Source organism: Agelaius tricolor, unplaced genomic scaffold (genome assembly GCF_023055355.1).
Source record: "Agelaius tricolor isolate 1412-34295 unplaced genomic scaffold, bAgeTri1.0.p SCAF_4, whole genome shotgun sequence".
NCBI classification, from domain to species: domain Eukaryota; kingdom Metazoa; phylum Chordata; class Aves; order Passeriformes; family Icteridae; genus Agelaius; species Agelaius tricolor.
In genome coordinates, this window is record NW_027269264.1 from 29541453 (window position 1) to 29556608 (window position 15156).

The 15156-nt window shown below is 35.2% G+C and overlaps 1 protein-coding gene across 40 annotated transcripts in view; it reads left to right on the plus strand.

The window, feature by feature from the left end:
* The window catches only part of PTPRD (protein tyrosine phosphatase receptor type D), a 1154223-nt gene that overhangs the window by 1040770 nt on the left and 98297 nt on the right, over nt 1-15156 (plus strand). For 16 of the 40 annotated variants that reach the window (XM_071425013.1, XM_071425049.1, XM_071425014.1 and 13 more), the window contains 4 exons: nt 2671-3258; nt 3687-3787; nt 4572-4825; nt 9364-9454. In XM_071425013.1, coding sequence (XP_071281114.1) covers nt 2671-3258; nt 3687-3787; nt 4572-4825; nt 9364-9454 — 1034 coding nt within the window. The remainder of the gene's footprint in view (nt 1-2670; nt 3259-3686; nt 3788-4571; nt 4826-9363; nt 9455-15156) is intronic. The other 24 variants (XM_071425017.1, XM_071425019.1, XM_071425028.1 and 21 more) reach the window with 3 other exon arrangements.

Sequence of the window (15156 nt, forward strand, 5' to 3'; positions counted from 1 at the left end):
AATGAAGACTTACTAGTCAGTGATATCATACAATTTTTATGAAGATTTTAATGAGACCTTTAATTTCTGTGTCACAGTAGTTGAAGAATCTCATAGGACAGTAGCTTGTCCATTACTTGTCTTTTGCTTTCGTACTGGACAGCAATCTTGAAATACAGATTTCAGCTAGAAAATGAAAGCTTATATTAATGCAGTGGTGTGCTTTATGGCAGCTAACAGAAAACACTTATTTCAGGTAATTTGGCAAAGGCAGTTTGCGTGAGCTTCTACTAGTGGTGGCAAGCCATTGCAGCAGCAATATCTCTTGTAAAGAGAAAGATATCTTGCTATTTTCTAATGGAAGAGGATTTCACTAGATCAGAGAATATATTTTATTTTATTGACAATTTCACTTCTTCTACACTCATGGAAAATTTAGATTATTATCAGAAATTTCTAGACAGAGCTGTTTGGTGACACAACTGTATATACAACTGCACAGAATCCTGTCATTTGTCCTTAAAGACTGTAATATTCATACGTAAGTCATACTGAAAGTAAATGTTAACTGAAAACTGTCTGGAAATAAAAAGAAATTTATCTGCTTTGCAACAGCAGATAGGCTTTACAGTATTAAAAAAAGTGACAATTATTATTTACTATTATAGTCACAGGGTATTTTATTGGATAAGTAAACTTTATTAGTTCCCTGATCAAGAGCAAGTATTAGTTTCTTCCTTTCTCTGTAGTTATTCACAGGTTAAAATGTCATTCTAATTGTGAAGTCTGCCACAAGAACAGAAAAACAAAAGGCAATTTATTACAAAAATAATTTAGTTATACATTCCAATAATCTCTTCTCTAGAAAACTGAAGGGGTATTATTCTTTTTGGATAAACTCTTATTTGGTGCCAGTAATAGTTAGAATGCAGAGAAAATTACGGTCTGCAAAAGGCCTTCACAGACTTCTCTTTGTTCCGTAAAGACTTTCAGTTATCATTGAGGAAAAGTCAGAACTAATCAGCGAGATATTCTTTATGCAGCAGAAAATATGGGAAAACACTCACAAGATTCCACAACAATTCTGCCAGGTGAACTCAACATGTAAATTTAAAGAAATTTGGAAAATTTATACAAAACCTACCTATAATTCTTATGAAATTAGAAGCAATGTCATGACTTATGACAGATGTAATGAGGAAAGAGCTTACTAAATGCAGAATTTTCTTCAAGGCATGCTATTCTTCCCTCCTTATTCCTAATTCTTTATGCAATGGTAGTTAGACCTTCTGACAATAACAATCTGATTTGCTGGGTGCCTGAGAACTGAAGATAAGTAATAAAATCTATTGAAGTGTTTAAATACAGGAACCAGAGCTCACAGTGCAGCAGTTACATTCACTGGGGAAGGCTTCGAATGCAGATGAAACTAATTAGTCTTTGTTGAAGACTGGGTTGTCATTGCAGTACTACTCCCAAAACTATTCTCGTCTCTTGACCTGTCAGGCATTAGTACTGAATGAGCACCAAATTTATAAATAGTTATGGATATGTTTCATTACCAAGTAAATCGCTATAATAGAAAAAGACTTTTTTGAAATAGAAGTATTAATGAAAACATAAAAGAAATGTATACAAATGGATATGAATAAATTAAAATTAATTAATCAATTAAATAGAACCAGTAAATGAGAATTCATATTGGGACTCCAAAAATGTACACTATATAAATTCTATAATGGTGCTTCTGGCTTGTTTAGGATTCAGTCCCCTCTGGACTGATTCAGTTCCATTCCTCCTCGATGTCCATATCACTGGACACATACCAGTCTGAACTTTTCTAAGACAAATCACCAGTTAGATCAATGGGTCCCAATTAAGTTTGTGACTCAATGTAGTGTATAATTTAAGAAAAGCTACCAATTTAGCCTGCTTCAAAACAAATCCAGTTCATGTGCACAAAAACCATGCTGTAAAATAAATCATATGTGGTAAGCCATGCTGTAAAATACTAAATTCCAAACTGCGTTACATCTCCACACTGAAAGGGTGGAGGCAGAAGTGATTGATTTATGTATGGAAACTAGAATGATAGGGTTCTATCCTGTGTAGTAATGATTTTTGAGGGCAAGGTTGTTTTGACTTTCTGACTTCTACTACATTTTTACTCTTAAGTTATGATATAACTCTTAAGTTATGATATATGATATAACTCTTAAGTTAGATAAGTTATGTTAAACTTATCTAGAAACTTGCTACTTCTTCTTTAATTATTTTCCCATTTGCAGGAAATGTGCCTTGGATTAAGTACATGAAAACTTATGACAGTACTTTTTTTTTTTTTTTTTGCAAACAAGGATTTGTGAGACAGGACCATTCATAAGACATTTGTTGGAAGTTTACTTCTTGACTTGTGTTCCTAGATCCTGTGCCTCTGAATATACTCTGTATTTAGAAATAATGGTAAGGGAACAGGACAAAAGCAGTAAATGTCTCTACTGTTGCAGTTCCTTATAATGTATTACTAAATAGTGCAGGAGCCAGATACTATTTCTTCATTAGGTAATATATGGAACTGAGAGTGAGGAAAGAGAAAATATATCCCTATTCCTGCTAAAAAAAAACTAGCTTCAAGAATTGTAAGTGCACTTGTGTTTATATCTATCCTCTTTAAATGACATTGTGCTACAGTTCCAGGCAAACCTCGGCTTGTGATTAGCCACACACAGATGAACACGGCTCTAATTCAGTGGCATCCTCCAGTGGAAACTTTTGGCCCGCTGCAGGGTTATCGCCTGAAGTTTGGTCGCAAAGACATGGATACCTTAACGACCATGGAGTTCTCAGAGAAGGAAGATCACTTCACGGCCACAGATATTCACAAAGGAGCTTCTTATGTCTTCAGGCTCTCAGCTAGAAATAAAGTGGGCTTTGGGGAGGAGATGGTTAAAGAGATTTCTGTTCCTGAAGAGGTACCCAGTGGATTTCCCCAAAATCTCCACTCGGAAAGCTCTACTTCTACATCAGTCCAATTAACTTGGCAGATGCCACTCTTGGCAGAAAGAAATGGCATTATCACCAAATATACCATCTTGTACAGAGATATCAATGTTGCTTACCAGCCAGTTGAACTCCCTGTTGTTCCTGCTGATACCACTATGACACTTTCTGGCCTAAAACCAGATACCACTTATGATGTAAAAGTACGTGCCCACACAAGCAAAGGGCCTGGTCCATATAGTCCAAGTGTCCAGTTCAGGACACTACCTGTGGATCAAGGTAGGATTTGTCTGCTTATGGCGTTGACCTTTAACGGAGTATCGGTCTTTGGATATCAGTGTATTTGAAGGTATAAAAAAAACTGACTGGCCCATTCATAAAAATAGGTTCATCAAACACAAAAGGTAAAGTATATAAATCTTAATATGTTTTGGATGCCTTAGAATTCAGTTGTCCCTTGCCAAGCAAGTTCTGGCTAACTTCTTCACAATATTTTCAGGTAAGGAAAATGTGTGTATTGAGTTGCACTAGATAAGAGTGAGAACGAGTTTAATTGTGATATTTAAATATGAACAAACAGGTAGGAGGATTGAATTCTTGGTGATTTCTGACCTAAATGGAAAGCTAATACTCCCAAGTAGCAGTGGAAAAATGAGAAGATCTAAGCTCCAAGATGTTGTTTATATACATTGTTTCTTTTTTTCCAGCAGTGTTTGCAAAAAATTTTCATGTTAAAGCAGTAATGAAGACTTCTGTTTTGCTGTCCTGGGAAATTCCAGAAAACTACAATTCAGCTTTGCCTTTCAAAGTAAGTTACTTTCCATTTGTACAAGAGAATATGTCAGAAACTAGACGATGTATTTACCTGATTAATTTGCTTGCTGAACATGAATCATGAATATGTATTAGGGGTATTGTTCTTTCTAAGATCACTAATTTTTTGTTCACCACTACAGTATTTTAAAGAAAACAGTGGAAAAAATATTTTTTTTCTTCTTTTTTTCTAGTCCTTTCAATAAAGAATGCAGTTGAGTGCCATTTTGGGTTTTGCCTCCTCAGTGTACAACAGCATGTTTTTGATTTGCAATTCTTTTACTCCACTAGCCATAGCTTTATCCAGATACAGAGACTCAGAGTAACATGCAGTCTTGCCTGGAATTTCTTCTGATTCATTCTTAATCACTTGTGTCATCTCAGGCAGTGGCAAGTGAAGAACAGTATTTTAGGAACTAAATGGTACAAAATCCTTTCTAAATAAGGAGTGTGAATGAAAAAATCAAGATACTTTTAACAAGAGTATCTTGCTATAAATTCTGGGTTCAAGAAAAGCTGCTTACTTTGAAAAAGTGAAATTGGATTTCAGAAGTGTTTACATTGCTTTATATTAATGTAGTAGTTGGGTTTTTTTCTGAAATTGAGAAGCTTACTTTCAGTGGTGAATTCCATTCTGCTTTACACACTAAAATACCCAAATAAAATTAAATTTATTTATTTATTATTTAGATTTATAGGTAGGTTGGTTCCTGAATTCAGTGTGACAGCATCATTTGCCCTCTCCTAATAACCAAAACTACTTTTGTTTATTAACTTAGATCCTTTATGATGATGGGAAAATGGAGGTTGATGGACGTGCTACTCAAAAGCTGATCACAAACTTGAAGCCAGAGACATCATATTCATTTGTCCTGACAAACAGAGGAAATAGTGCTGGGGGTCTTCAGCACAGAGTAACTGCAAAGACTGCCCCAGACGTGCTTCGCACAAAGCCAGTCTTCATTGGAAAGACCAACTTGGATGGCATGATAACTGTGGAACTTCCAGAAGTACCCTCAAACGAGAATATAAAGTGAGTGAATCAATGACATACCATTGTTTTTAGCTCCAGAGAGATGATCGTTCTCACTCTTGGTGTTCGACCATGGCTTTATTCTTTATAAGAGTACAGAGACTGCAGTACTCTGCAGTAGTATTTGACCTAATATCAGTGTAATATTTGATATAGTAAACTGGGAGGTGCTGTGGACTCTCTCAAGGGACAAGAGGCCTTACAGAAGGATACAGATAGATTGGAACACTGGGCAGTCATGAGTGGCATGAAAATTAAGAGCAAATGTCAAATTCTGTTATAAGGGTCCTTGAGTGCATTCAACAGGGTGCAACAAAGCTGATGACTGAAAGGAATATCCTGTAAGGAGCTGCTAAGGTTTTTGAGCTTGTCTAGTTTGCAGAAAAGAAGGCTAAGGACTGACCTCCTGCTCTCTACATCTTCCTGAGGAGGGGAAGTGAAGAGGGAGCTGCTGATCTCTTCTTACTGAGATCCATTTATAGAACATGAGGCAATGCCTCAGACCAGCATCAGGGGAGCTGCATCAGATGTATTAGGAAGCGTTTGTTTACTATGAGTGTTTTCAACCTGGAAGAGGCTTCCTAGTCAGGTGGTTAATGTCCCAAGCATGTCAGTGTTTAAGACGTATTTGGATGATGCCCTTAATTTGTTTTAACTTTTGGTCACCCCTGAAGTGGTGAGGTAATGGGAACAGATGATCACTGTATTTCAGTTCCAACTAGAACTCTCAAGTTTGTCTCATAGCCTTGTATAAAGACTGATTGTCCTTCAGTTTGCAGATTTTTCTCACAGTACTTTTGTGTTTCATCACAGACTGCAAAATGAGGGATGCAGAAAACCAGTTGTATTTTGAACAATTTATCATCTCAAAAAGAATGGATACTGATCAATGCTAACTACCCTGCTGTAGCTCCTTGATGTAGTCAGACTCAGTCACTCAAGAATTATATTGAGTTTTAAAGAATTGATACTGCACTAAAATTAATTCAGATTAATTATTTCTGATAGTTTTTATCAGGATAAAAATACCTTGTCCTCTTCACTGGTCTTAGAAAGAAAACAAGAGATTTTGCTAAAAAGTTGGAAGTTTTCCAGAGGTTACATAGATTTTGGAAGGGAACAGGTGGTGTTTAAATTTAAACAGAAACAGGACTAAAGATCTGAGAGCACATGGTCAGCAGGGATTAGAAAGGTTAGACAATAAAGATTTGCCAGGAAAACATGAAGCTTGATACAACCAATAAGTGTTATTATAGTGATTCTTGTTGATCTGTAAGGTTCCCATATGTAATGTAAAGGAAATGGGGAGGAAAATGAGCCAGTCACTAAATGATGGGAATTCAGCTTTGTCTCCCTGGTGGATTTTTACAGCTTTCTAGAAAGCTGCCCCCTTTTTCATTACTGACTGAAAGATTTTGAGGCAGGTAAGGTCAAGAAATAAATGACTTTGAAACATTAAAAGGATGAAAAACTGAAAAATGTAGTCATTATCATTAGATTGAGTAAGATGCGGTCAGTAACAAATGCAGCTAAGGAAGACTGAAGATGGAATGAGTCAAAAAAGATTTATGAGGCAGAGCATTCACAGAGAGAAAAATGTGCAGGATAGCTGATCTAACAGCAGCAGAAGATAGCACTGGAATAAAAGACAATTCCCTTCATTTTATATACTGTAGAAAAGTTAAAGAGGCTAAGTGACATCAGAAAAGGTATATTAAATCTATAGGGTCCAACTGCCAATTTTGCAAATAATGTATCTCCTATTTTTGCATCTATTTTCTAAGATTTGATCAGGCTTGATGAAGTAAAACACAACAAAGATTGACTTGACCCTTGGAGCAAGCATACCAAAGCAAGTACTTACTGAACAGTAAGCCTGACCTGATGCTTGCCCCAATAAAATAAGTAAAATTATTCTGCATTAGTCTTTATATGGGAAGAACAATTTCATGTATTAGTCATGTTGACATTTTTAGACATGCTGCTCCTCTATTGGTACATTATATGCTGAGGATTGTCCCTAGCTTACAATGAAGTACTGAGAATTTTTCAATAATACTAATTACCCACAAAGTGAAACAGGTAATAGTTGGCTCTAATGTAGACTAGGTAATAAGATTGAGGGTAATGTTATAAAAGCCTTTGTAATATTTGTAATTAAGGAAGGTAGTATTTATCAACGTTTGATGGTGATACAGGATAGAAATTGGTGTAGAGCTCACCTTATGATTAGTAAAATAATCTCTTTTGCTCATCTCAAGGGAGCAAGTTCTTAATTTTTCTTTCTCTTAGTATTTTGGGCAATTTCCAAAGCAATTTTTATGCGTAAAGGACAGTTCATGTTTCTCCAAATCTCTTACATCTTGGAAAAGTCTTAAGTAAAAACAGAGTTTTGTGGAAGACTTTGGTCTCTCAAATACTCAGTAGATAAAACAAGATCGAAATAAACCCTTTATTTCTCACCCTCCTCCCTCCTCTCCCCCAGGAAAACCTCCAACCTAAAAAGAAACAAGCAAATTACAAAGTAAAATATAAAACATGTTTTTCAGGAGATGCTATATTTTGCACAATTCACTGAAAATCACAGAACTTTATTGTCCTTCACAATTTGCAGCACTGCATATTAGTGTGAAAATTTTCATTTTTCTGCTTAATATTTATCTGCTTATTCTTTCAGTTTAAAATACTCTGTGTGTACTGAAAGTCTTAGTAGGTTTTCAAAGTTACAAGAGAGAGACTTTCATGAGGGAAGTGAAAAAGAGTGGGAAAGTTACAATTACATGCTGGATGTTCTTTGATTGAAAAGAAAAATGTATGAACACTTGTTAGCTTAAAAAATAAAAAGATGAAGAAAAAGAAAAGGATAAGTATGTGTCTTTGATGTTTGAAAGACATAGAGGGGCAAGTTTTCATTTCTTTTTGTCTTGATTCTTAGACATCTGTTAAAGAAAGGGTATGTCAGTCAGTGTTTACTTGGATTTACAATTCAAAGTATTTTTAATAGACCAATGCAGGTTTAAAACCTGGGGACAACCAGCCTTACAGTTTTTAATGTTATTAAAAGATTATTTATAATATTGTCACCATAAGAGTGCATGCCACAGATGTTTTTTGAAATACTGGAATACAGCAAGGGGACACTAGTTAAAAATCTATGGGCAACACTGCTTTCCAGTGCTCCTGTTGGAGCTTAGCACAGTTTCCACAGAAAACTTCCTCAAATTTCTTAACACAAATATTAATGAATACACATACTCTCTACAGGAGCTGAAAACCTACAGTTTTGTTACATTTCTTTTATGGGAAAGAGATTTAAATAAGAAAGATCATTAAAATGGATCAATGGCTTGCAATGGTATGGTAAAAATGATAGTTTAGTGTTGGCTTAGAGTGACATGGTTTTAAGCCAGCATTTAGGCAGCTCCTTTTCTGTAGAGTGTTAATTACTTAGGATTTTCAGCTGCATTTCATGAGTAAAATTAATAGTTTTGCAGGAGGTTGAATGGATTGTAAAAAAAAAAGCAGACTGGAAGAGGAGATGGCCCATAAGACACTAAAATTATCTTCCATAATGAGACCCAGAAACACCTTAATAAGCTTTTGTTACTAGAAACAAAGGAAATGTTTCTTTTCCTCTCCCCTGATATGGAGAGAGCTTGACTTTGTGACAAGTGTGTTTATCAAGAAGACATATACTACCCTGAATGTCCTGCTGTTATGATTCCACTGCTTCTTCCCTCACATTAATGTGAAGTTATGGATCTGCCTGACACATATCCAGGCTTTGTGAAGTAAGCAATAAAAGTAGCAGATCTCCATCACACTAGAAAATATAATTTACTAGTCTCCATGGGTGGGGAGGAAGAAAATATTATTATGAAAATATTTCCAATATTATATATATAAAATTTGCAAAACCTAGATATAAAGAAGTATATATCAAGCTCTCTTACCTATGACTGTGAACAGGATACTTATGTAGATAGAGCTAATGGCATTTGATTGTCAAAAGGAAGGAGAGTATGGCTGCAGTGTATGTCCTCTTTGCTTTCTTTTCTCTTTATTATGATATTGGCATTAAAAAATAAATTTTTTAAACCTACTATTTTGATTATACATTAAAATAGGAGAAGATAGGTTGGTAATTGAGATTTAAATATATGGTAATATATTTCAATTTAGGGCTTTGGGGTTTTGTTTCAGTGTGATGGTGGCAGGGCACACATAACCTATGGTTCTTGTATTTCATGTCATAATTTTAGTACATTGTAATTAAAGTTTTTTATAAATATTTATATGTTTGCACAAAAAGGCAGGTGATTGGTGCCATTTGTTTGGCAAATGCTTTACAATTGATGTTATTTCAAGAGTGTGAACGTTTACAGCTATGTCTGGAAGACTGCAGTGACATATTAATGTGCAGAAGTTTATTGTCAACATGCCACTTTTCTCTTTAGTTCCTCTCAACAGACCCGCTCCATCAATTTATCTGTTCCTCGTCATTCACCTTCTCTTTTGTCCAACTTTGTCATTTACAGAGGCTATTACATAGTTATTGTGCCTTTGAAGAGGTCTCGTGGAAAGTTTATCAAACCATGGGAGAGTCCAGATGAAATGGAATTAGATGAGGTACTGTATATGGTTTGGGGTTTTTTTCTTCTCCTTTAGTAAAGAAGCAGTCTTTCTACTTTTAGGTAATTAACTCACCAGTTTTAAAAGTTTTGTCAGGATGCTTTATATTTATATTTGTGTTAGCCTGTGGAGACTAAAACAAAAATTCAGATTACTTAAATGAGAAGACAGTAAAGACATTAAGTTGAAGAGCACAGTGTCTTATATTTGTTGACAGTAATATTTTTTTTTTTTCTATTGTAAAGAGTGATGCAAAAGTGCAGGAGGTGAAATGACTTGTCAGCAAAAGCTTAATCACCAACAATATGAACTGTAATAAAGGTCTGGTTCATTACAGGGGTGGTTACTAAGTCTGTAACAAATGCTAAATTGGAATTTGCACCTCAGTTTAACATTTGACCTTCTGGTGGTGTTTTTACACCATTGTCATCTACTGTAATACTTCTAGTGAGACGTAGTCTCCATTCCACCAACAGTTTGTGATCAGAAATAAATGCATGAACAAGGAAGGAAAAAGCAACATTGTGTCATCGTCTGAAACTGTAAATGACCTTAATCCAAGGGGAGGAATTACTTTCATTTTAGAAATAAACCCAGCAATGTTAGAAATCAATTCAGTATATTATTGATATAGTAATAATTCCAGGAAATACAATATTCACCCCCATTTTCTGTTTTACTGAAGGAAGGTATAGCTCATGCAAACTTGTCCTTCTTCTTTCAATCTGTAAATCTGTAGTAATGCTAATTTTTGTGATTTTAAAACTCTTTCAAGGGCCCCCTATGAGAGACTTTTACAAAAAACAGGTGGTGGTGTTATTATTGTTCTCATCGTATCTGGCCAAAATTTTAGATAACATTCAAATGCTGTGGTACTTTGTACATGTCTGCAATTCAAAGACCAAAATCAGGTTTTTTCACTCCTGATAGAGTGTTCTTTTGACTGTATCAATTTATTTTTCTATTTTCTCTTGGTGGATTCAAGAGATTTATGTTACAGAGCTAACCACCATTTGCTTCTCCATAACACAGTTAGTGGGAAGTGTTGATCACCTGCAAGCAAGCATAAATGTTCTTTTCTCTCCTGCCATTGACAAAATGGATATAAATTTCAAATTTTGCCCCAAAATATAGGGAAAATAAAGATCTTCACCAAACTAACAGTGTTGCGGAAAGTGCTCAAAATATCAATGCAATTATTTCAGTCCTTGTCACAACAACAGGTAAATCCTTAATCAGAATATTAAAAACAACTGTTCAGAGGAAGGCATGATGGCTAACTGATTCACCCCTATGTTTCTTCTTGACCAGTTTCATTTATGTGATCGTCTCTCTTCATTCAATTGCAGCAATGGCTCGCTTTGATCTATTAACTTCTTCCCTTTAAAAGAACTTTGATTGTAAATGCCATCAGCTCATGATCATAGTCATAGGTGACATCAAATACAGTTAAACAGTAAAACTCTGACAGCCACATCTATACAGTAATGGAAACTGATTGAGTATTACCACCCACTTGTAACATCCAAAGGCTGTAGTCACATTCAGCAGCATTAATAGATTAAAGGATAGGTGCCAGATGACATTGAACTTTCTGGCAATAGAATTCTATGGTTCCTGCTGATTTTCATAACAAAGGGTCATTTTAATCATCCTGCAAGTTGTGCTGCCTTAGTCGGTATAACAGATTGATAAAGAACATTTATTAATTCAGAAATATTTGTGTCAGGATGGGTTGTTTTCCACCTCTATTGATATAACTGAGACCACATTGTAGAATTAATGATGGAAGAAATAAGATATGCATTGACTGAAAAATGAAGTTATTTCTGATAAAGAACTAAACACCTTGATATATCTTTTACAATTGCCACCAATACATATAGCAAGAGCTGAGCAGAAAAAAACATTAAAAGCAGGCAGCAACTGCATATCATGCTAACTCATTCAGGTTCTATTACTTAAAAAACTGGTATTCTTCCAGCTTTGGAAAGTATGCATTTTGTCAAGTGTGCTATTCCTGACAAGTTTGTGAACACAGTGCCACAATAAATACATTTGGAAAAAAGTAATAACAACAACAACACCCACACGCACAAAAAACAACCAAAAAAGCCAACAACAAAAAAAAACCACCCCCAAAAAACCCCAACCAACCAAAAAAATCAACCAAACAAAAAAAAAACCAAACCAAAACAAAAAAACACCACCAAACAAAAACAAACAAACAAAAAAAACCCCAAAAAAACCCAAAAAACCCAAACAAACAAACCAAAAAGTAAAAAACCACACCACCACCCCTTCAAAAAAACACTACTCAAAAAAAAACACTACTCTCTGAGCAAATAGTTCCTGATGATCAAGTGAGGATACATATTTATATTTTTAGTATAGTCTCAGATATGTGTCTGGTATCAGAATTGGTTGGGTAATAGATATTTCAAAGAACTATGTTCCAAATAGTTTTCGTAGATTGTCAGAAGGAAAGTATTTGCTAATAAAACAGCTCTTGAGTATAACTCCATTACATAACTGAGCAGTCCAAAAAGACTCTTCAGCCTTATTTATTATTGTAGTTGTCTAATCTTCCTGCTCCTTGAACCTCAGCTCTGAAAGAAACTAAGATAGTTTTAAAATAGCAGATAATGAACTAGATGTTTGGTATCTGAAAAAAAAAATTATTAGAGATACAGTCCTTTTTTACTAACTCAAAATTTCTCTTTTTAATATCATGAGGTTTAGTGACTTTAAATAGACACATCATGCAAATAAATGAAAAGAAAAAAAATTATGATTTGCAGTATTACCTACTAGGATTACTTTAGATCTGTAAGCAGTAAAACCTAAATAAAGGTTGCCATGTTAAGTCTTAAATGAATTCAGTAATTTTATTGAACTCATTGAAGTCTTAAATAAAATCAGTAATTTTATTGAAATCTCCTGTTGTAAACTCCTAAGTTTACAATAGGAGATAGATGAACAAGTAATGATATTTGGCAACAACACCATTTCCTTATGAAACATTAATGAGGCTGGAGGTTCCCCAGAGGTCTACTCAGTTATGTGTAATCAATGTTACAAAGTTTTTATCTACACACAAACACACCTAAGTTAACTGGCCTTAGGTGATGTATGACTACCTTTGAAAAGTTTAACTAATTTTATTTGTCTCAGGCTAACTAACTTTTAGCATTCATAGCCAAAACTCAGTTCCTGATCACTCTAATACTATACTTCATCTTTCCATTTTCTTACAATATATATGTTTTCTGTTACTATTTCAAATGCAAGAATTATCAAGATCAAACATTTTTCTTTGCCTCACAATCTTAATCTAATTTTGATGGCTATACTCCTACCGTACTTTGACATTTTATTATGAGTTATTTATAATCTAAATTGTAAATAGACTGTAATCTGGAAACATATGATAAAGAACAATGAATTTAATTGAGGCAGACACACAACTTTAATTCCAGTGGAAGAGGTGCATCAGTTAGCCTTGGGGATAGCACAAGCCATACACCTCTACTAGAGCTGTTTTGTTTGTGGCTCCTGGCTTTAAGCTAGTGTGCACTCTTACTACCCCAACACTTAGCTTCATGTTTTGGCAGACTTCCAGATAGCCAGTGCTCAGCCCTCTGCATAGGCATTGTTATAAAATGTGGCATCATACAGAGATAAACTTTTCATAGTGCTTCTCTCAGCAGATCCTGTAAGGGCTGATCTAACCTGGAACAAACTTTGATTTTTCCCTGCCTCATGTTCTGCATTTAGTAACTCTTCCCAGGGCATAGGAAGCTACCAACAGATGTGAGAGTCACCTTCAATAAAGCAACTAAATAGAAATCTCTTCAATATTACAGTTCTCTTCTGCCCTCATTTTTATACGACGCAAATAGACTCTAGCTGCTCATTAAACTGTTTAGGAAGAATGAAAGAGAAATATGGACTGCTGATTGTAATACTGTCCTTGAGTAATGAATAATGATTTCTAGTCTCAAATTACGGCCAGTTCTTTTTTTGCTCAGGGGATCCATTGCACTGTACCAGCTTTTGTATCATGGCATTGAAATTGATAAACGTAAATGAATGTAAAATCTCTGCAACAGGGCACAGACACAGCATTAGAGCTGGAAAGCAGTTTACTGCATAGATGTTTGAAGGTATAAAATCCAAATGCCCTCAGTGTTAAGGAAGCCTGGATTCAAGTGGCACAACTTGCTTTCATATGTATCTGTAACCTTAAATTTAGTGAGTGAGAAAGGTTATCAAATTATTCAGTATTAAAAGCTCCTTTCTGAGTAGCAGAGTGAATATTAGGTTGCTTTACATGCATTGCAATTGTTAATTGTGTAATTGCAAAATACAAGATACCGTGAAGGGAGACAAAAAGGTGTGGTCACTAAGCTGTGGCCTAAATAAAGAGTGCATTGAAGATGGCGAAGGGCCTTGAGGGGAAGCCATATGTGGAGTGGCTGAGATCACTTGGTTTATTCAGCCTGGTGGAGGAGACTGAGGAGAGACTCCATTGCAGTTACAACTTCCTTGTGAGGGGAGGTGGAGGGGCAGGCACGGATCTCTTCACTCGGTGGTGACCAGAGACAGGACCCGAGGGAATGGTCTGAAGTTCTGTTAGGGGAGGTTTAGGATGGATATTAGGAAAAGAATCTTCACCCACAGGGGGTTGGGCACTGGAACAGCTCCCCAGGGAAGTGATCACAGCACCAGCATGACAGAGTTCAGTGTTCTCAGGCACAGGGAATGACTCTTGGGACTGTCCTGTGCCAAGCCAGGACTTGGACTCAATGATCCTTGAGGGTCTCTTCCAACTCAGCATATTCTGTGATTCCATGATTCTGTGGAGAACTTCCCTGACTAAATGTACTTTGAAATTAATATATATAGTTAAGATTGGATTTTAGTATCTTTTTTTTTATCTACTTTTCACTCTAGAGATTTGTCTCCTTCTCCTTCTCTAGAAATGAATTTTATGCTAATCTGCTGTATTAGAAGTATTAGTGTGCTGAAAAGACTAAACTACTTAGAAAAATTTGTGATTTAACTATAAGACTACAGGACATCGTATAAGTTTCATAAGCAAAAAACAAAGGGAATCACAAAGAGACCTTAGAAGTCATAATTTATCACACAAGACAAGTTCAGACTCCTTGTAATCAAATCAGACTAATTTTTGTGAAATACCAGTATATGTAAAGCAAAAAAAAGGTATTGAAGAAGCATTTGTCTGATTTTATAAGTAATTCATCAACAGATTATACTAGCTGAGATTAAGTTCCTTTATTAGTAAGTGTATGTTTTCCAAATTTGAGCCTAGCATCTAATCTTGTACTGATGTAAATTTTAGCTTTGTTTATCAGAAGAAGTGATTCAGTCATCGTTCCTGGAGGTATTTAAAAAGATGTGTAGTTTTGGCAATTAGGGACATGGTTTAAGGCTGGACATGGCAATGTTAGATTAATGGCTGGAATCAGTCTTAGAGGCCCTTTCCAACGTAATTGATTTTATGATTCTATTCTATGACTCAATATAGAGATAGATGATAGATAGATAGATAGATAGATAGATAGATAGATAATATGTAATATGTTATGTGTATTTATATGTCCCCAGAGAAAATAGATTGTTTTCTTATCCTCTCCCAACCTCCTCCTAGACACAACAGTATCTAAAAATTG